The 23545-nt window shown below is 40.1% G+C and overlaps 1 protein-coding gene across 1 annotated transcript in view; it reads left to right on the top strand.

The window, feature by feature from the left end:
• Positions 1-23545, top strand: part of LOC126194829 (oxysterol-binding protein-related protein 1-like) — a 424899-nt gene that overhangs the window by 396609 nt on the left and 4745 nt on the right. The window contains exons 23-24 of the mRNA XM_049933164.1: positions 12082-12216; positions 12317-12439. Of these exons, the coding sequence (XP_049789121.1) occupies positions 12082-12216; positions 12317-12419 (238 nt within the window). The 3' untranslated portion in view covers positions 12420-12439. The remainder of the gene's footprint in view (positions 1-12081; positions 12217-12316; positions 12440-23545) is intronic.

The following is a 23545-nucleotide window of genomic DNA, read 5'->3' as shown; positions in this document are numbered from 1 at the left end:
ATTGACACATTCCTGGGGTCAGATACATCACATGATCACACTGACAGAACCACAGGCACATAGACACAGGCAACAGAGCATGCACAATGTCGGCACTAGTACAGTGTATATCCACCTTTCGCAGCAATGCAGGCTGCTATTCTCCCATGGAGACGATCGTAGAGATGCTGGATGTAGTTCTCTGGAACGGCTTGCCATGCCATTTCCACCTGGCGCCTCAGTTGGACCAGCGTTCGTGCTGGACGTGCAGACCGCGTGAGACGACGCTTCATCCAGTCCCAAACATGCTCAATGGGGGACAGATCCGGAGATCTTGCTGGCCAGGGTAGTTGACTTACACCTTCTAGAGCACGTTGGGTGGCACGGGATACATGCGGACGTGCATTGTCCTGTTGGAACAGCAAGTTCCCTTGCCGGTCTAGGAATGGTAGAACGATGGGTTCGATGACGGTTTGGATGTACCGTGCACTATTCAGTGTCCCCTCGACGATCACCAGTGGTGTACGGCCAGTGTAGGAGATCGCTCCCCACACCATGATGCCGGGTGTTGGCCCTGTGTGCCTCGGTCGTTTGCAGTCCTGATTGTGGCGCTCACCTGCACGGCGCCAAACACGCATACGACCATCATTGGCACCAAGGCAGAAGCGACTCTCATCGCTGAAGACGACACGTCTCCATTCGTCCCTCCATTCACGCCTGTCGCGACACCACTGGAGGCGGGCTGCACGATGTTGGGGCGTGAGCGGAAGACGGCCTAACGGTGTGCGGGACCGTAGCCCAGCTTCATGGAGACGGTTGCGAATTGTCCTTGCCGATACCCCAGGAGCAACAGTGTCCCTAATTTGCTGGGAAGTGGCGGTGCGGTCCCCTACGGCACTGCGTAGGATCCTACGGTCTTGGCGTGCATCCGTGCGTCGCTGCGGTCCGGTCCCAGGTCGATGGGCACATGCACCTTCCGCCGACCACTGGCGACAACATCGATGTACTATGGAGACCTCATGCCCCACGTGTTGAGCAATTCGGCGGTACGTCCACCCGGCCTTCCGCATGCCCATTATATGCCCTCGCTCAAAGTCCGTCAACTGCACATGCGGTTCACGTCCACGCTGTCGCGGCATGCTACCAGTGTTAAAGACTGCGATGGAGCTCCGTATGCCACGGCAAACTGGCTGACACTGACGGCGGCGGTGCACAAATGCTGCGCAGCTAGCGCCATTCGACGGCCAAGACCACGGTTCCTGGTGTGTCCGCTGTGCCGTGCGTGTGATCATTGCTTGTACAGCCCTCTCGCAGTGTCCGGATCAAGTATGGTGGGTCTGACACACCGGTGTCAATGTGTTCTTTTTTCCATTTCCAGGAGTGTATAATTAGTGATAGTGTGTACGTCCGATGTTCATTGTAAATACACTACAGAATGTAATATGAGAGTAACATAGAGTCCAGTCCAAAATTTCTCAGTTCAATAATATGCAACTTTTTTTAAAAAAAATTGCCATGTATTCATTACTGAAACATATTTTCCCACATCTGAGCATACTTTTCATTGTACATGCTTATAGAGGTTTGAAAGTACAAATTGTTTTAAAAATGTTAATATAGTCAACAGAATGATTGATAATGTGATACTGTAATAATGAGAGATACATATGCTTTTGTGTATTTGCTTAAATTTATGGTTAAATTGATAGTAGTTTAAATAACAATAAAGTACCTAAAATAATAAACCTGTGCAGTGGATCAATTTACTCCAACCACAACAGATTCTTCTTGCACAGGAAGAGAAAATTTTGTGGCAATTTTGGAAGAATATATGGTTAGCACACTACTGCCATTCATAAGTGTCACATTTAAAAATCATGTAGGTTCTTGTTTGGAGTACCTTACAGTATGGATAAAACAGGGATGGTCAGTGAAAATTAAACTTTAGATCTCCACGTCAGTAACTAGTCTCACCAGTGACTAAACTATTTATAATTAAAGTAATATCCAAAATGAATCTACAGTCAAATAAGTATGTCATTTAACAGAGAAAGTTGAGGAAAAAACCACAAATGCTAATTTTTAGAACCATAGTTCCTTCATCTATAAGAAAGACAGGAAAGAGTTGAAGGAAAATGAATTGTGTTCCAAATAGAAAATAAAATATTTATTGCAAGTTATTAAAAAATTGCTAATTGTCTACTGAAATTATATACACTTAACGCCCATGAACAATGGACCTTGCCATGTTGGGTTGCCTTGCGTGCCTCAATGATACAGATAGCCATACCTTATGTGCAACCTCAGTAAAGGGGTATCCATTGAGAGACCAGACAAATACGTTATTCTTGAAGATGGGCAGCAGCCTTTTCAGTAGTTGCAGAGGACAGGGTCTTCACTGATCTGGCCTTGTAACACCAGCCAAAATGGCCTTGCTGTGGTGGTACTGTGAATGACTGAAAGCAGGGGAACACCACAGCAATAGCATGCAGCTCTACTCTATGGTTAAATGGTGATGACATTCTCTTGGGTAAAAAATTCTGGAGGTAAAATAGTCCCCCATTTGGATCTCTGGGCAGGGACTACAGGAGGAAGTCATTGTCAGTAGACTATGAACTGTAGCATGGAATGTTAGATTCCTTAATTGGATAGGTAATTTAGAAAACCTCAAAGGGGAAATGGATATATTGAAGTTAGATATGGTGGGAATTTGTGAAGTTTGGTGACAGGAGGAAAAGAACTTCTGGTCAGGTGAGTACAGGTATGGAGTATGGAGTGGGGGGAAGAAATGAAAGAGGAAGCAGCCTGGTAAAACTTCGTTCATAGCGTAATTTAATCATTGTTAATACTTGGTATAAGAATCATGAAAGAAGGTTGTAGATGTGGTAGAGGCCTGGGGACACTGGAAGGTTTCAGATTGATCATATAATGGTAATACAGGGCTTTTGTAACCAACTATAAGATGTTCAGGGGCAGATGTGGACTCTAACCACAATTTATTGTTTATGAACTACAGATTAAAACTGAAGAAATTGCAAAAAATTGTGAAATTATGGAGATGGGACCTGGATAAGTTGAAAGAACAAGAGGTCACTGAGAATTTCATAGGAATCATTAGGCAAGGAGTGAATCAAAGAGGGGAAAGGAATACAACAGTAGATGAATGGGTTGCTGTGAGAGGTGAAATATGAAGGCAGCAGAGGATTAAGTAAGTTAAAAGACAAGACCTATTAGAAATCCTTGGATATCACAGGAGGTACTGTATTTAATTGATGGAAGAAGAAAATATAAAAGTGCAGCAAGTGGAGCAGGCTAAAGAGAATGAAAATATCTAAAAAGTGAGATTAACAGGAAGTGCACAGTGGTTAAGCAGGAATAGGTAGAGGACAAATGTAATATAAGATACCATGTGTAGGAGAATTAAAGAGGCCTTTGGAGGAAAGATAACCAGCTGCTCAAATATCAAGAGCTTGATGGAAAACAAGTACCAAGTAAAGAAGGGAAAGCTGAAAGGTGGCAGGAATGTAGAGATGGACTATGCAAACGAAATGAACTTGAAGGTAATATTGTAGAAAAGGAAGAGTATGCAGATGAGTATGAAATGGGAAATATGATACTGTGAGAAGAATTTGACAGGGCTCTGAAAGACCTAAGCCGGGGTCTGATGTCTCATCGACATTGAGTTCATCTGAATCAGAGTACAAGCTTGGGTTGTTTTTAGGATGAGGACAGAAATTGTGTGTGACATTTCAAAGGAACCATCCCAGTGTTTTCTCGGACCATGTAGGGAAATCATGGAAGACCTCAATCTGGATGATCAGATGTGGATTTGAATGTTCATCTTACTGAATGTTTGTCCAGTGTGCTAACAGTTTTGCAACGTGACTCGGAACTTAGCAGGAAAGTTACATTAGCAGATGAATCAATTGAACATATAGTGCATACTGTCCTGCATTTACAGAAACAGTGAGCTGGTGTATGAGTACATGATGAAAGGCCCCCAGGATGCTGTAAAATTAAGATTTATATTAATAAATAAAAAAAATAAAAAAATAAATAAATAAATAAAAAAAATTGAAACATCGTGTAACCAGAGGGTTGGCAAAGACATTAATTGTGAATGCACAGTAAGGTGCAGGCAAATGAAAACATTTTCTCATTCAATTGGTTGTACAGTTTTTTGTTTTAGACAGACACAGTCTAACTCTCTCATATGTAGAAGGACGATGAGGATGTGCAATTTTAGAGATGAAGTATTGCGATCTCGATGTATTATACATGTGAATGAATAATACAATTTTAAAGAACCATATCAAGCATTTTTGTTATTGAAGTAAGTGAAGAGGAAAATTACAGGAAGAGGATTTTTGTGATTATGTCAAGCACCGTTGTCCCCGGAGTCCTCCGCTGCCTGCAGCTTCAACAAAAATGTAAGGAAGTCTGATGCCCAAAAGAATACCAATAAGCACAGAACATTTTAACAACGCAATCATATATAATTTAATTCCTTTAAAAATTTTATTTTTTTTGTATTACACTGGGCAGACATAACTGGTGTTACACATGGATTCTTGGGAAGAGATACTGTTTTATAAGTATATTTGTGCTTTATTTGAGAAGGGGGAGAAATCCAGACATCTTTTTTACTTGACTACAATATACTAGATACAGTTATGATCTATAGAATCAAAAAGGATTGTAAACTAAAGGGCCCTTCTAAAAGTGCAGCTTTTTTTAATCATGTGGTATATTCTTGTTTGTGCACATTGTTGAGTATCATTTCCATTCCTGTAAATATTTTGATTGTTGCTTTGGTCTAAATTTCTCACATTTCTTCATTGTGTGTCCAACCATGGAGCTGTTTACTGTTGTGCAGTGGATGCTAATAGTTTAAATATTATATGAGAACAGGAAAGTCATGCAGGAACTGTGAAATGTCTTCATATGATTCTAGGGTGCAATGCAGCAACTGTGAGATGACTTCATATGATTCTAGGGTGCAATGAAACACCAAATGAATCAAAAAACTTGCAGACTTATTGTAAAGTTCGATGAAACAAGTTCAAGAGTGAACATTAAGAATTCTGGATACCCTCATTCTGGCCAATCTGTGCTTGCAGTGGTTCGTGAAAGTGTGGCTATTAGTGAAGTCGATTCTTCACCTTTCTCAAAACCTGGGTGTAGGATTTTTTTCAGCACATTATACTTTCCACTGTGATCTTCATTACCACTCTTACATAATGTAATTAACACAGCAGCTGAAAGTAGCTGATCATGAGGAAAGGTAACATTTTATTGACTGGTTCCTGAGAAGACAGCAAGAAGATGGTGGTTTTGCAAGGAACATGATCTTTAGAGACAGAGTAACACTTCCAATTGAATGACCTTGTGAAAAAAAAGAACTGGTGTATCTGAGAATAAAAAAATCCTAGTTGATTGAAGACTTGTGAATTCATCCACGGCATGCGATGGTTTGATGTGTCTGCTGTGTAGGTGTTATAATCAGCCCATATTTTCTTGAAGGTGTGACAGGACAAGTTGTGTCAGTTAATGGAACTTGATACTGTGTATTGATAGGAGTTTTTGTGCCTTCATTTCAGCAGGATTGAGCCACCTGTTCACGTTTCCCACAAAACAATTGAGTTGCTCTGTGAATGGTTTCAGATCTCCTCATGTACCATCAATGGCCACTAAAGTCACGTGACTTACCCCTTACTATTTTTGTCTGTTTGGGGGTTATCTTAAATCATTGGTGTAAGTCAATACACCATGAAAAATCTGCGAGTTACAGGAAATTTGGCATGTTGTTAGTGAAATGCAAGTGGAGTCTGGAATGCTAGTTCAGTAGAGGAGGTCATATGTCAGACATCATTTTCCTTACCTGATATGGGGAGGTGTGTATATATTTTGGTAATTTGTTTTGAAACAATAAAATTCATAATTTATCTAAAAAGAAAGATGATGAGACTTACCAAACAAAAGCGCTGGCAGGTCGATAGACACACAAACAAACACAAATATACACACAAAATTCAAGCTTTCGCAACAAACTGTTGCCTCATCAGGAAAGAGGGAAGGAGAGGGAAAGACGAAAGGATGTGGGTTTTAAGGGAGAGGGTAAGGGGTCATTCCAATCCCGGGAGCGGAAAGACTTACCTTAGGGGGAAAAAAGGACAGGTATACACTCGCACACACACACATATCCATCCACACATACAGACACAAGCAGACATATATGTCTGCTTGTGTCTGTATGTGTGGATGGATATGTGTGTGTGTGCGAGTGTATACCTGTCCTTTTTTCCCCCTAAGGTAAGTCTTTCCGCTCCCGGGATTGGAATGACCCCTTACCCTCTCCCTTAAAACCCACATCCTTTCGTCTTTCCCTCTCCTTCCCTCTTTCCTGATGAGGCAACAGTTTGTTGCGAAAGCTTGAATTTTGTGTGTATATTTGTGTTTGTTTGTGTGTCTATCGACCTGCCAGCGCTTTTGTTTGGTAAGTCTCATCATCTTTCTTTTTAGATATATTTTTTCCACGTGGAATGTTTCCCTCTGTTAAATTCATAATTTGATAGATAAAAACAGGAGCACTTGTAGAAGGGCTCTATGTGTATATATTTATATATTGCAATCTCTTTAATGTGTAATGTGAAGTTAACAGAAAAAGAGAAGCTGAGAAGGTATGAGAAAGTACCAGTCCAAATGAAAAATACCTGACATCTGCTTCCTCCTGCTCTCTCTCTCTCCATCTCCACCTTCCCCATCTCTGTGCCTATTTCCTCCCACTTCCTCTCCCTCTCAATGTTCATTTCCTCCCCCTCTCCTCTTCTCTTTGACCTTGAGCCTTGTTTATTGTAATAACAAACAAAACCTTGATTGGGAGCTGAAGTCATGTAAAATGACTAACTATATCTGTTGGGATGATTTAGGGTGACCAGACATCCAGTTTTTAACAGGACTGATCCTTTTTTTGTTGTGTGTCCAGTTGTCCCAAGAAACCTTTAATGAGATACCAAATGTCCCATTTTTCTGTAGACCCTTACTTTAACTTTTTCATTTAGTTCTCTGTTTTTTTTGTTTTAAATGTCAATTTTGTCACATATGTTTTTGACATTTTCTTACTGAGAGCCAGGTGTAACTTGAATGTTGAAGAGAATGCAGATGCTAGCTGCAACATTTCAGGTGTTAAGTTTTATTGGCTCCTGGCCCGTAACAAGAGCAGAGTGGGAAAGTACACATTGACAGCAGAGTTATGGAGAAAAGACTTTCCACTGCCTTGCTCAGTGTTGACAACTCTGGTGTGAGCTTCGTAATGGTCATTTTTCTGTGTAGAAATGACATATGGAAATAATGAAGTGTTGTGAAAGCTCATTATTAGGACATTAATGTTCAAATGTTGTGCTTATCTGTAGTAACAAATATGAATTAGCTACACATCATTAGATCTTATGGACTGGCAGCAGCTGCAGATTGCTTGGTGTTCATATTTGTACTGAAAGTACAATAAAAAGTAGTGAACAGCTTTTAACAATGAGGGCACAGTGAGCTTCTGCGAGTGAGTTCTATTGTTTACTTTCACTTTGTTCAAGACACATATGCATGTTAATATGGGGAAAAGAAAATGTACCTTCTCCGAAACTCTTAAAGGTAGGGTTTGAACACTATTAGGGATTGCTGCTTAACATAAAGATTACACATTGAGTTGCAGACAGGGTATAACAAAAAGACTGCTACACATTTAGCTTCTGGCCAAAGCCATCTTCAGAAAAGAAAATGCACATCCATTCATACAAGCAAGCACACCTCACAAACACGTGACTTCCATCTCGGGTAGCTCAGACCGGAATGCATCTATCATGTAAAATGAAATTATTAGTATGGAGTGGTGGAGTGGGGCGGGGAATGGGGAGGGATAGCAAGGTATGGGTGAGGGGAGAGAAGAGTGCTGTCAAGTGGAGTGTACAAGGACTTTTCAAGACTGCTGGCAATTCAGTTGGCTGCAAGGTGTGGAAGGGAGGGGGGGGGGGGGGGGAAGTAGTGGAAAAGAACAGGAACAGCAGCTTTCTCATGTCATCATCTAGTCACCACACACTTTGCCTGGCAGTGCTCTTCTCTACTTCTACCCAAAACCTGATGTCCTTTCCGCTTCCCTGCCCCACTCGAGATTACTGATTTCATTCGATGTGGCAGTTGCGTGTGAGATGTGCTTGCTTATATGAATATGTGTGTGTTTTCTTTTCTGAAGAAGGCTTTGGCCGAAAGCTAAATGTGTAACAGTCATTTCGTTGTACCTGTCTGCAACTCAGTGTTTCATCTTTATAGAGAGTAGCAATCTATCCTTTTCCTAATATTATTGATATTCCAACCTGAAGTTTCCATTGCTTAAAGTAGAGTTTCCTTTATTGAAGCAAAACACAACATCTATGAATGTAGTATGTACTTTGTCCTTCAATTTTCATCATTCAATGTGGACATGTCAGTATAACACAACACATTAAGAAGAAGAAGCACATGTTGGCAATTTCCTTGAGAACTTTTAGTAGTATAATGTTCTTCGTAAGTATCAATCAACTACAAACTGAGCAAAATAAACACATTACTGCTGAAGAAGGGCTGTTTGTGTTTCATTCATTCCATTCAGTGGGCTGCACAGCTCTTTTCATCAGAACATTTTGAGAAGAAAGTCACTTGTTGCAGAACAAAGTGCGAGTCAATTGTAGTGAATGTTTTATTGCCATATGCAATACAGGAAGTGCAATCAGAACTTAGAGATGCTAATTATGTGTCTGTGGTAGCTGATGCATGAAATCATGAAAGCTTAAAATTAGCCCCAATTGTAGTTAGATATTTCATTCCTTCCAAAGCTATTCAGTACAAAATAAACATTGGTGGAGAAACAGAAGAATCATTAGCTAGTTTTGTCCTAGGCATCTTACGAAAGCATAATTTAGTTGACAACATCATTGCGTTTCGTGCAGATAACTGCAATACTAATTTTGGTGGTTACAAGAGGGCTGGGACAATCAGTGTTTATTCAGAATAGTGTGCTCTAAATGAGCATACAAGGCATTGGTTGTGGAACTCATGTGGTACACAGTGGTGTACAGACAAGTGCAGCCATTCCTCCTATTGATATACCGGGTGTCCAGAAAAGGGCTCCCTGATTTCAAAATTAAATATCTCAAAAACAAAGATTAGTAGAGGAATACAGTAAACGGTATGTTTATTGTGAAAGCTGTAAGAAGTTTATACAGCAGTTTGAAATAATAGTTAAAAAAGCTGCTAACAGATGGCACTGTATGCTGTACAGCTCATATCAGCACACATAAGTGAAATAATCATATGAAAGCAATCTTTGTAAACAATCACATCACAATGTTTTCAAAATGTTCACCATTGGCACTACAGAGGTGGCGCAAACGAAGAATGAAATTCGCCATCACATTTCGTAGTGTCTCAATCGAAATGGATTCACATGCCACAGAGATCGCCAATTCAAGCTCGTCCAGCGTGGTGGGATGCTTCGGGTAGACCATGTCTTTCACTGTGTCCCACAAAAAAAAGTCACAGGGAATCAAATCCGGCGAATATGGAGGCCAATCCATGCCTGCACCAGTAAATTTGGGATATTCCAAAGCAATGACTCAATTCCTGAAGTATTCCTCAAGAAAGCGAAACACTTGTTCGGTCCAATGTGGCCGGGCTCCATTTTGCGTAAACTATTCAGTACCTGGTCGATCCTCTAACGCTTGCTGTGTGGTGACAAATTGTTCCAAAATTGCAACGTAACGTGCACCAGTGACCGTTTCTCGAATGAAAAAAGGGCCAATAATGCCTCTGCTGCATACTGCAGCCCACACAGTAACTTTAGGAGAATACAGGGGTTTTGCTTCACACCAATGCAGCCAACATCAAATCCTTCACTATCAATCATTGTGAGCATCTGATTAGCAAAGGCAACCCTTTGTTGCACAGCTCGTACGGGTATGGCCTGGTGCGTTTGAATTTTGAATGGAAGCATGTGTAGGCTCTTTCTCAGTATTTTCTGCGTGCTGGAACCCTTCAAACCAGTCTCAGATGCAATTCTATGGACGGATGACATTGGATTTTGCTGAATAATTCCAGAAACTGTGGCGATATTTTCAGGCATAACTGTGGTTTGCTTGCGGCCAACATGCCCCACTAGATCATCAGTTACGCTGCCTGTTCGTTGAAATTTTGCGAAGAACGTACGAATGGTTTTCACATTGGGTCCTTTTGGAACATTAAATCGTGCTTTAAAACTTCGCCTTGTTGCCGTAGGACTCTCTTCTAACCTGTGGTACTCTAGCACCAGAAAAACGCATTGTTCAATGGAGTACATGGTTTTAATCTCTTCCTTCGGTACGCTAACCTCCTTTCACGTTTCAATAGTGGAACTGATCGCTCTGGGCTTCGGATCACTATTTATACTAGGCATTATGTATGGCGATTACAGTGCCATCTGTTAGCAGCTTTTGTAACTATTATTTCAAACTGCTGTATAAACTACTTACAGCTTTCACAATACACATACCGTTTACTGCATTCCTCTATCGATCTTTGTTTTCGAGATATTTAATTTTGAAATCAGGGAGTCCTTTTCTGGACACCCTGTAGAACTTGTGGTAAATAAAATACTTCAATATATTTAATATGTATACTGGAAGAAGTGAAATCTTTTGTGATTTTGTTGCTACTGAATATAAGGATGTTGATGCAATGGTGTCATCAATTATGATTGCAATGGGCATGGGACCATCAGGATTCAAGCGTCGATCAATGGAAACATGTCGGCTCTTTGGGTGAATCACATTTTTGCTACACTAGTTTGATGGTCGCCTCCACAAATGCCATCATTGAGGTGAATGATGGCTCAAAATGCAGATGCAGGATGATGGGAGCAGTATTATGCTATGGGAGACATTCTCCTGCACTTGCATGGGATCTGCAGTAGTAACTGAAGACACTCGTGACAGCTGCTGACCACCTGCATCACTTCATGCTTGATGTCTTCCCCGATGGAGATGTCATCTTTCAGCAGTAAAACTGTCCATGATTTGGAGCCAGAATTATGCTATAGAGGTTTCAGGAACATTGTAGTGAACTCATGTTGATGTCTTGGTGACCAAACTTGCCTGATGTAAATCCTATGGAACCCAACTGGGTCGCTGTTGGGCCATCACTACGTATGCAAATCAGCGGCCCGTTATTTATGCAAATTACATGACCTGTGTATAGACATCTAATGCCACATACCTCTGCAAACCTACCAACAAACTTTCAGATCCCTGGTTTGCAGAATCAATGATGTATTTCATTCCAAAGATGGAAACAAGCTATTGATCAAGTGGTCATAATAGTTTGGCTCATCATTGTATATACCTGTGTCTATGTGAATGTTTATTAGAATATTGTGTAAAAACTTGATGTATGTGTGTCAAGAATGTTTTGAACTTTGAGAGATTTTTGTTAAGCTTTACCCACTTATACATTATATGCATATTTATATATTATATATATTTAAAAAAATATGTAGCCCTTGTCCATCTGATTGTGCAAAAATTTGAAGTAAGTCAGTGAAGAACTTTTCGATATTACTGGTGACAATATTTACCCTTTATATTATGTACATATATTTATAAACCATATACAGAGTGAATCACCTAAAAGATGTGCCACAGATATTCCGGAAATGGATATTGCGGAATTGATGTGCAGTTTTCACCAAATGGATGGGTTATCAGGGGCTCATATTGTTAGCCAATAAACAGATTGTAACAATACTTAGAAAGTATTTAACCTACCTTTAACAATGTAGGAAAAGATAGAATACTATTTACCATAAAGAAGACACATCAAGGTGCTGCAAACAGGCACGATTAAAAGACACTTTTGGCCACAGCGTTCATCAGTAAACACACACACACACACACACACACACACACACACACACACACACACACACACAACGAGGGTCATGAGAGAGGCAGGGAGGAGGGGGAGGGAGAGGGAGGGGGGGGGGGGAGAGTTGGAGTTGTCTTTGTCTTTGTAAAGTAACATTATATGCATTCTTCTTTTAAGATTACGACCAGATATACGGAAACTTGAAGAAGGAGATATAGATGGTGCTGCAGCAGAAAAAACTAGACTGGAAGAAAAGCAGAGAGATGCCAGAAAAACTAGAAAAGGAAAGAAAGCTGTTGACTGGGCACCAAGGTACTAGTGATACCACTTTACCAATATTTTCATATAGTGTTGTGGTTAAAACTAGTTGTATAAAATAAATGTTGTCTGTAAACTATTCCTTTTTTCTCAGATGGTTCACTCAAGGAACAAATCCATATACCAAACAAGAAGACTGGTTGTATAGTGGAGGATACTGGGATCGTAATTTTACTCATATTCCAGATATTTTTTAAACAGTACAGAATACCATAAGGTAAGTGTACTTACTGGATTGGAGGTTATTTTTTCCTTTTCGCAGAGGGGTGTAGCTAATAGTGCGTATTTATTATTTATGCATGTGAGCTTTATGATGCTGACATGCTATATTTTAAAGGATCAAATTCATGTTGACATTTCAGATGTGGTACAATTGTTCATTGGTAAATACTGTACCAGCTTCAGTCCTGAGATGAGAAGGAACTAGATAATTGATTAAGAGCAAGCGATATGAATGGCACAACTAAGAACTAGAGAAGGAGAGATGATTATAGAGGGGAATGTGTTAATGAAGATTAAATCCAAGAATGCAATGATGTGTTGTAACGCTACTTCCTTCTCCAGAGTTTAGGGAAAATATTTGTAGTATCAGATGGCAGGATCCAGATTCTGTGTGGTTAAGCAAGAATGCAGGTCCCTTGAGTTATGCTGTTGAGCATCTTCAGCAACTAGGTTCTGGCTGTCACCAAGAGAGACATTTCTTCTGTTCATTCATGCACTATGACAGTTTAGTGATGATCATTACTACATAAAATGCTGTCCAGTGCATATAGTTAGTTTGTAAACAACTTTCATGGTTTTTAAAGTTGCTCTGCCTTTGATATTGATATTGTAGCATTTGACAGTGGGGCTGCTAGAGTATGTGGTAGTTGGAGTGTCCATGGTGCCAGTTTTGTAGTGTGAATGATTGCAGGAGTGGGGGTAATTGTCTGGCAATGACATTTCATTTGATAAGGATGTTACATAGGCTAGGAGGGTGACAGGAGGAGATAGTGGGTGGAATGAGGAGGATATCAGCAAGGAGGATATCATTTTAGTGCTTTACTTGAGAAAGTCACAGCCTTGGTGGAGTAAAGTGTTGAGACATTCAAGGCCTGTATGTTACTGGGTGTCTAGGAGGGTGCTACTGAAATCCTGGGAGAAGTTGTTGGTGTAGGTGTTGAGGGATTTGGTGGTAGAGCAGATATATATGCTGAAGATACCTAGCTTGTATGGAGGGGAGTAATTGATGTGAAACAGGTGGCAGCTATCAAAGTGTAGATATTGTTGCTTGTTGGTTGATTCTGTATGCATTGGCATTCGGATGAGGGCTTCAGGTGGCTGTGGATATGAATAAGGACTAGGTATGTTTGAGTTTGGTGAAGAAGTTTACCTGTTGCAAGAAGTGGAGCAGTAGTTCTTCATCATGAGTCCAGACCACAAAAGATGTCACCAATGAATGTGTAGCTAGCCAGGGTGTCCAGCTTCTGTGTTTTGAGGAATGCTTGCCCCATGCGGCCCAGGAAAAATTTGACGTAGGACAGGGAGATTTTGGTTCCCCTATCAGTCCCGCCTGGTCTGTTTGTAAGTCTGGCCCTCAAAGGTGAAGTAGTTACAGGCAAAGACAAATTTGGCAATGTTGACAATTAGTGAGATATTTGAAAGAGCTTCAGGTAGCTGTTGGGAGAGGTAGTTGTCTGGGTGTGAGATTCTGTGTGTGTGTGTGTGTGTGTGTGTGTGTGTGTGTGTGTGTGTGTATGGGTGCACGCATGTGTGTGTGTGTGTGTGTGTAGGTATAGTGACAAGGAGGGTTCCATGTGTGTGGGGAGGGGGGGGGGGGGAGAGAATGGATTTGAGACCTTCAAGGAAGATGTAGGCTCTATGCGATGGGTTAGACAAGCTGGTGAATGAGGGCTGAGATGTGGGAGCTTTTAATCCAGCTACTATGATGTGGCAGTGAAGGTTGCTTTATGTGTTTTCGGAAGTTGGTGAGAAGTGGATCAGGAGGGATAAGAATTTTTGTGAGAGTAGTTATGAGCCCTTGTGAGGGGCGTAAGCTTTTAAGCATTTTTTGCATCTCAGTCAAGGTGGAAGGAATGGGGCTGTTAGGGACAGTTTGTATGTTGATGTGTCCCAGAGCTGACAGTGTACCTTTGCCACATACTGCTGGTAGTCAAGTACCACATTAGTGGGGATTTTGTTCACAGTGAGGATGATGATAGAACTGCCTTCAGCTCACTCACAGCTTGGGTCTCAACTTGAGTGAGGTTTGGTGTTTTGCCCATATTTTATTTAGGAAAGATTGGGAAGCAATGCTGGAAGCAAGGAATTCCTGAAATGCATGGATAGGATGGTCTTGGGGAAGAGGAGGAGACTCACTTTGGGATTTGGGCTCAAACTGTTCTAAGCAGAGTTTGCTGCTCACTCTGTTGGTTGTGGGTTGCAATTGAATATTGAATTGGTGTGTCCAGTTGAGGTTGAATGAAAGATCTCTGACTAGGTCAGTGAGACTGAGTTTGACATTGGGACGAAATGTTAGAGCTCTGGAAAGAATTGTTCTCTCAGGACGAGAGTGGTATTTGGATGAGACCCCCCCCCCCCCCTCCCCTCCCCCCGAGCCTCAGTGTTACTTATTTATCTCCCTATGTTATAGTGCTGTTACCATCCATACATTCCATGTTGTGATTGATGACAAGTTTATAAAGCTGACAGTACAGTTTAGTATTTATCATTTGCAATCTATATGTCCACTTTTGTTTTTCTCTTCGCAGGGCAATTGTTACTCCCAGTGAGATTCAGTGGTGTACAGTGAATCTCCTATGTGGAATGGCATTATCACTGAATAGTGTACCCCAACCAGCAGGGGTCTCCATGTGCAGGAATACAGATGCCCATTGTACAGCCTTGTGGATATGCTGCTACTTTCAATCTCATGACATGTGCAAAATAACAGGAAAATTCCTGCACAACATGTGACCCAAAACTGAACACTCACATACTCACATACTAAAAGAACAAGATGATTGCACAAACTCATGAATATCTTTTTTTGGTTAGATTTCCAAATGACTTTGCATTTAACATGGCGAACAGTCCATTACTTACAACTACTTTCAAAAACAAGTGTGCAGTATATCATTTTATAGCATGTTAGAGCTGATTTCAAAATGGGACATAGCTTCCTCTTAAATCTTGTACCTTTATATCCTCTTAAATCCTCTTATATCCTCTTAAATCTTGTACCTTTATATTTTTATTTCAGTCCTTACAAGTTGCAAGTGAATTATCCCCATAATCTTAGCAGCTACTAATATTTAAATATATTTTTATTTACTTGGGTCTCTTTTTGGTAAAATAATGTAATTAATGTTACTTGCCAAAAAAAGAGAGAAGAAAAATCCTTGCCACAACAATGTTTTGCACATAACATCATTTTCTTTTAACTTTATTGGAATCTGTGTGGACTGTCCGCCTGAAACAACCATACCATTATTGATTACCTTGACTTAGTTACTACTATCTCTTGGGCATCTGGTTCCTTTTCATGTTGCCCATTTTCCAGTTGGTTTCTTAAGAAACTGCTAAGTATATCCCCTGATTATTGTCTTCTTCCTGTATTCATTTTATTTGAAAATTTATGTAAGAAAATAAATAGATTACTTATTCTAAGTTAAAACTAACCTCCTATGAGAAAAATATTTGTAAACCTAACCAGGAACTTCCTATGTTCCACAAAGCAATAAAATTTCCCAGGTAAAAACAATTAATCAATCTGTAACCGATATCCTACCAACTCAAACATACGTATTCATTGTTTTACTTTTCCACAATGAATTTTTAAAAATATTGGAATTGTTTGTTGATGATTATTGTGATATGCGTCATAACATATACTTGAGTATGTATCATCATATTTGTTATTGCATTATTGTCATCTCAGAGGAATTGTGTGCTGAATGGTTATTTGCAAGTTTCTGTTACTTTCATCACTACCAGTCCACTTATGCTCTCTGTGCCATGACTGGATAACAAAGCACAGATCTTTGTCTTCTTATTCATTTAATTTTTCAAAGGTCACAGAATCCTTGTGAGTTATTTAACTTTGCTAGCTTGGAATGAGCCTCAAAATTACCAACTGTTTACTACCCCTATAAACATCGTCAATTACATCACTTGTTGCAGAAGGTCACTCTCTATATACTTATTATTCCCTACTGAGATAGTGTCCCCTTATTTACACACACACATACACACACACACACACACACACACACACACACACACACACACACGGGGATGTTAACATATTGCTAGCTACGATACAGAATTGATTGGTCCTCCTAACTCTTCTCCCAATTTATGTGATGTTGTTAAGTTCAGATTTTTCCGTCTCACTATGAATGCATAGCCAGAAGTATGTATTACCTGTTTTGTAATTTTACTATGTGTCTGGTGTACAGTGCCAGAATTATGTTGAATTGGTAATATGCAAACCTCAATATCACACACTTTCTTAATGAAATTGATTAATAGAGTTGATTAACAGTGGTTCAGAGGTTAGCTTATTATTGTTAAGTAATTCATCTTATTCATACTCTTAATTGTTTTGTTATCTAATAACTAGGTTTCCACAGACCTCTAGAACTTCTGCAGGCACTAAAAAAAACTTTTTAGAGTAATCACAGTAAATCTAATATGATTTTATACATTACATAGAGTAGGTTGCAAAAGCAATACAATTTTATTACAATTGGAACCATTCGTTTAGTTTGCTGTATCACTAGTTCTTTCCAGGAATGTTAAATTACATATCTTTTTACCAAGTCTACGTTATAGGATCCAATCTCTTGACGTGTAGAGGGATCTTATCAAAAATAAAGCCTTAGGGTGTGGAATGTGTTATTTCATATGGACCCTCACAGTGATGAGAAAACCTGCTGGCCCATTTTTCAGGTTTGAGCTGTGATGATGACCTTTTATTAGTAAGAGCTTACTTATATTAAACTTGGGGAAGAAAAGGATAGCTTTCTGATTGTGTTTTCTCATTCTACAATTAGCTTGCTGTCTTAATTGTTTTCTGACCTGTTAATTTATTTCCTGATTACTTACATTTTCTTGTTTTGGCCAAGAAAAAAGTTTCAGCAAAATTTCTCCAGTGAACAGTTTATTCATTACCTCTACTGTTGAAAGTCCATTAGTTTGACATGGTAACTCATTTGAAATTATGTTGAAGTCTGCAATCATTTGTGCCCAGGTGGTGTGTCTAGTAGAACACTACGTTCTCTGTGGTCTACCATTTTCCTTCATTATCCATTCAGGTGGGTTGGATTTAGGGTGATGTCCTGATATGGTTGCAAGTTTAACTCCTTCCCACGTTAAAAAATGCCTGAAGCTATTGCTCATAAATTGTTATCCACTCTCAGTGAGTACCTTTTGGAACATCCTCATGCCATAAAATAATCTCTTAAACAATTTTTGGTAGTTTTATTTGCTAATTTTATCAGATACAATTTAACGTATTGTGACCAAGACAGTAGTAGTACTGAAATATAAGTAACTCTACCTCTACCTTTTGGTAATGGCTCATAGAGATTAGCAGCTGTTGGGTCATGCAAAGCTTTTGATACACTACTGGCCATTAAAATTGCTACACCAAAAAGAAACGCAGATGTTAAACGTTTATACATTGGACAAATATATTATACTAGAACTGACATGTGATTTCATTTTCACGCAATTTGGGTGCATAGATCCTGAGAAATCAGTACCCAGAACAACCACCTCTGGCCATAATAACGGCCTTGATACGCCTGGGCATTGAGTCAAACAGAGCTTGTATGGTGTGTACAGGTACAGCTGCCCATGCAGCTTCAACACGATGCCACAGTTCATCAAGAGTAGTGACTGGCGTATTGTGATGAGCCAGTTGCTCAGCCCCCATTGACCAGACATTTTCAATTGGTGAGGAACCTGGAGAATGTGCTGGCCAGGGCAGCAGTCAAACATTTTCTATATCCAGAAAGGCCCGTACAGGACCTGCAACATGTGATTGTGCATTATCCTACTGAAATGTAGGGTTTCGCAGGGATCAAATGAAGGGTAGAGCCACGGGTCGTAACATATCTGAAATGTAATGTCCACTGTTCAAAGTGCTGTCAATGCGAACAAGAGGTGACCAAGACGTGTAACCAATGGCACCCCATACCATCACGCCAGGTGATATCCCAGTATGGTGATGACGAATACGCGCTTACAATGTGCGTTCACCGTGATGTCGCCAAACACAGATGCGACCATCATGATGCTGTAAACAGAACCTGGATTCATCCAAAAAAATGACATTTTGCCATTCGTGCACACAGGTTCGTCGTTGAGCACACCATCGCAGGCGCCCCTATCTGTGATGCAGTGTCAAGGGTAACCGCAGCCATGGTCTCCGTGCTGATAGTCCATGCTGCTGCAAACATCGTTGAACTGTTCGTGCAGGTGGTTGTTGTCTTGCAAATGTCCCCATCTGTTGACTCGGGGATCAAGATGAGGCTGCTCGATCCGTTACAGCCATGCAGATAAGATGCCTGTCATCTCGACTGCTAGTGATATGAGGCCGTTGGGATCCAGCACGGCATTCCGTATTACCCTCCTGAACCCACCGATTCCATATTCTGCTAACAGTCATTGCGTCTCGACCAACGTGACCAGCAATGTCGCGATACGATAAACCGCAATCGCGATAGGCTACAATCCGACCTTTATCAAAGTTGGAAATGTGATGGTACGCATTTCTCTTCCTTACATGAAGTATCACAACAACATTTCACCATGCAACGCCGGTCGACTGCTGTTTGTGTATGAGAAATCGGTTGGAAACTTTCCTCATGTCAGCACGTTGTAGGTGTCGCCACCAGCGCCAGCCTTGTGTGAATGCTTTGAAAAGCTAATCATTTGCATATCACAGCATCTTCTTCCTGTCGGTTAAATTTCATGTCTGTAGCACGTCATCTTGGTGGTGTAGCGATTTTAATGGTCAGTAGTGTATTACTGGATATGACCTATAGCTCACAAGGCTGTTATCCTCATTCAATTCTTGACACAAATTACAAGTCTTCTGGGTATTTTTGACTTTTCTACTCAAATTCTTAAAATGCTAAATTTTTCCATATGCCTAATGCATTTCCTAATGCCAAAATGACAATAACCTTTATGTAAAAAACAAAATTAGGCCCTCCACTTGGGTTTCAGAAATACCCAACTCCACTGCATCAGTTGCTCGTCCATTAGCCAAAATAAGTTCCTACTGTGTATTACCCATAAATGATTTTCCATTTTTGGTAATGTCTCTTGCTTGCACAACAATATCTTTTCTCCAAAATATGTATGTGACTGCAGATCACCTTTAATTTTGTCAGCTATGGGCAGTGAATCAAATGGTTCAAATGGCTCTGAGCACTATGGGACTTAACTTCTGAGGTCACCAGTTTCCTAGAACTTAGAACTACTTAAACCTAACTAACCTAAGAACATCACACACATCCATGCGGGTGGCAAGATTCGAAGCTGCGACCGTAGTGGTCGCGCGGATCCAGACTGTGGCACCTAGAACCGCTCAGCCATCCCAGCCGGCAGCAATGAATCATTTTTGGTGTAACCAACAGGTGAAACATTAATAGTGAAAACCACACTATGCCCTTCGGTTCATGTCATTTTGTTCTTTCCCAATTGTAACCGAGACAGAATGTCTGGCAATGTATTTTGTGATATTTTTATGTACGTTACCTCTGTCTGAAAATCTTGCAAAAATAACACCCATCTCAGTAGGCAGCTGTCTAATAACCTGATTTTCAAGAGGAACGCCAAAACTTGTCGATGTGTATAAATGACCATTTGTGAGCTCCATATTAAAGTTTGGATTTTTATATACCCAACACAGTGGCTAATTACTCCATTTCATTGCTGTGTAGTTCAACTCACAATTGTTCAAGTTTCTACTAACAAATATATCATATTATTTTTGCCATCCTCTGGATTCCATTCCCCTTGGAACAATTGATGTAAAATTCTGTATTCAGGCACATCTGGGGCAAAGTTGAATGTCTGGCTCTTCCGTGGATATTTTAGAATCAAAGCATTCATTAGAGCTTGTTTCATACTTTGAAATGCCCTGCTGTGCTCTTATCCAATATCCATTGGGCTCACTGTTTCAGTGACAGGAGACATGGATCGTTTATCAATTGCCCCTTTATAAATTGCTGATAGACCTTGGAATGAACTGCTCTTATTCATTCAGGGTCTGGTTTTACCCCCATTGTAACTGCTATGTGACCTAAAAACTTAAGTTCATTTCATCCAAAATGGGACGTCCTTTTTCTGTAACCTTTTTAGATTCTTAATCAGGACTTAGGTACTATTAATATGTCATCCACATAAATAATCAACTCTGGCACGAGATCATCATGCAACACTTTATTCAGTGCACCTATGAGAACTGCCACTGAAATATTTAAGCCAAATGGGAATACTGAAAATTTGTCTGATTTTCCTTCAAATAAGAAGGTTGTGTAAGATCTTGAATCTTTATATAATGGCACCTGTCCATAACCCATGGTTATGTCCATAGAGATAAAGAATTTTACTTGTTCAAATTTCATCAACAATTCTTCAATGCTTTATGGGCATTCTCTTTCACTCTCATATGTTTATTTAGCATCCTGGCATGCAACACCAGGTGTACTCCTTCAGCTGGTTTTCATGTTGCGAACAAATAATTGTTTTATACACTTTGACACTGTTCCAACTTTTGAACTACTACCTACATCAGTGACCTTAGGTCCATGGCGATCGACTGAGGTTTACAAAATGTTGTTGTGTTTTCCTTTATTTTAAAATTGCATACAAACTCTGCTATTATTCCTATCATCTGGTGATATTTAAGTAAAATAGCCTGTAGTTAAGGCATTAGGTTTCCAAGACTATCTGTATCTGTTCTACATGTTAATTTACTTCATCTTTTGTGCTATCCACAATCACTATTGTAGTTGTAACTATTAAATGAATGTGATCTACCTGTATGTTGTGTGAAGGTGTGACTGAATTATTTTTTGTGTGGTAGTACCACCAATGTGCTGTTTTCACCCATCCAACATAATGTATTGATCTTAAAATTTAAGGATGCCTGGTGGGCTAAACTTAAATTTAAACTGGGTGCTATCAGTAATGTCTGCAAAAGCATAAATTTACACACGATTATAGGTAATCTAATTTCTTCTGTAACCAGTTAACCTTTACTTTCAGTTACACCTACTACATAAACACCTGTCACTGATAGTACAGGGCAACTAAATTCATGCTGAAATGTGGATACTAATTCCTGAATACTATAGGGATTTCATTTCTGAAATCTAGGTGAATTTCTACCTCTGTTCCAAATACTTCACATACGACTATCAGCCTGATCTGTTCTTCGTTGTTGTTTTCTTCTTCCTCTATTAGCCATTCCTTTTTAGGTTCTTAATGTGTAAGTGTGACTTGCATTTCTCCCCATGGGCCTATAGTTGCATTGTTGTGTCCTGGGGCCAGGCCTCTGCCTCAGAACATTCGCTGTTCCCCGAAATGGAACTCAAAAATGATCTGTCTGATGAAACCTGGTTATCTCTGCTATTTATGCTATTAGACATCAACACCAGACAGTGATTATCTGCTTGGTTATCTCCTAGGTTATTTCTCCAACTGTTGTTTTGCTTATTAATTTAACAAAACTTTCTTTTATTTTTTCCTTTGGAATTTGAAGGGGTAACAGTTTCCATAATTTTACAGATGAAATATCAAGAAAGCAAGGTGGGAAGCAGGAGGGAGTGTTGGGGAAGAGTGCTTGACAGTTCGAAGAGAGGCAGCAGGAATGCACCAGGGAGAGGCAGCAAGCATGCAACACATGGACAGGAATGTGACACATGGGCACCGAAGCCAATGAGTTCATGCAATGCTCTGTGACAATGATGTGAGGAATGGATTGAGAAGATGTGTAGGTTGGAGGGAGAGGAGACTCTTGGGTAGAGGATGTGGATGCAGTGAGCCAATAGAAATTTAGGCTACTGGGATAGCGGAAACAAAGGAAGTGTTGCATGGATATAACTTCAGTGTACGTAGTTAAAAAAGCTGATGCTGTGGGGAAGAATCCAGATGGCATAGTTTGTGAAGCGGCCATTTAACTTGAGCATGTCATGATTAGCAACATGTTTCACTATTGGAAGGTCAACACAGAAGGTGTTTAAATTCAGAAGAGTGCTCCTGGAGCCACGCTGTAGAAATTCTGGATGTGTGGGGTGTCACATTGTCCTGCTTGAATTGCCCAGGTCCGTCGGAATGTACAATGGATGTGAATGGATGCAGGTGATCAGACAGGATTCTTACTTACATGTCACATGTCAGAGTCATATCTAGACATATCAGGCATCCCATATCACTACAACTGCAGATTTGATGTTTTACCGGATTCCTGATATTCACAATACACTCATGAAATGGTTGTATGGGAAAATTCCCCTGCTTCATCGCCACCTAGGAGATGCTGTGTCCCACTGCTCATTCGCTGACTATAATACCACATTCAAAGTCCCTTAAATCTTTATAACCTGCCAATGTAGCAGCAGTAACCGATCTAACAAATGCGCCAGACACTTGTTGTTTTATATAGGTGTTGCCGACTGCGGCGCTTTATCTTGCCTGTTTGCACATCTCTGTATTTGAATATGCATGCCTACACCAGTTTCTTTGACACTTCAGTATATAATCAAATCTGGAGCACAGCCATGGGCACCTGCATGGTGCTTCCTAGTGCCAGACTGTTCAAGGATCATCTAGAGAAAACATTCATAGCTACCTGAAACCCCAATCCTCTTGTCCAGTTTATGTTTATTGATGATATCTTTATGACCTGGTGTCACAGTTAGGATACCCTATCCGAATTCCTTCACAACCACAACACATTCACTTCACCTGGTCCTTCTCAACCCACTGTGTCAATTTCCTGGGTGTAACCTTTACCTTTCTGATGTCTCCATCCACACCTCCATCCATATTAAGCACACTAACCATCAACAGCACCTGCATCTTGACAGTTGTCATCCATGCCATACCAAAAGTGTGCTTCCTTGTAGCCTGCGTACCAGTGGATGGTATCTGCAATGATGAGAATTTGAGCTAAATATGTTCATATAAAATTATGCTCTGTTTTAAATGATTCTTAAGATAAATGCTTGTAAAAATTGATTTCATTATGAAAATGTTTTAATTGTTCTTTTTTCATGTCTTAGGTGTTGTTATGTATTTGTAAGGTTATTACTTTATTGTA

The sequence above is a fragment of the Schistocerca nitens genome, chromosome 1 (assembly GCF_023898315.1).
Source record: "Schistocerca nitens isolate TAMUIC-IGC-003100 chromosome 1, iqSchNite1.1, whole genome shotgun sequence".
Taxonomy (NCBI): Eukaryota; Metazoa; Arthropoda; class Insecta; order Orthoptera; family Acrididae; genus Schistocerca; species Schistocerca nitens.
Note: the sequence above shows the minus strand (reverse complement) of the source record. Positions and strands in the feature narration are given on the sequence as shown.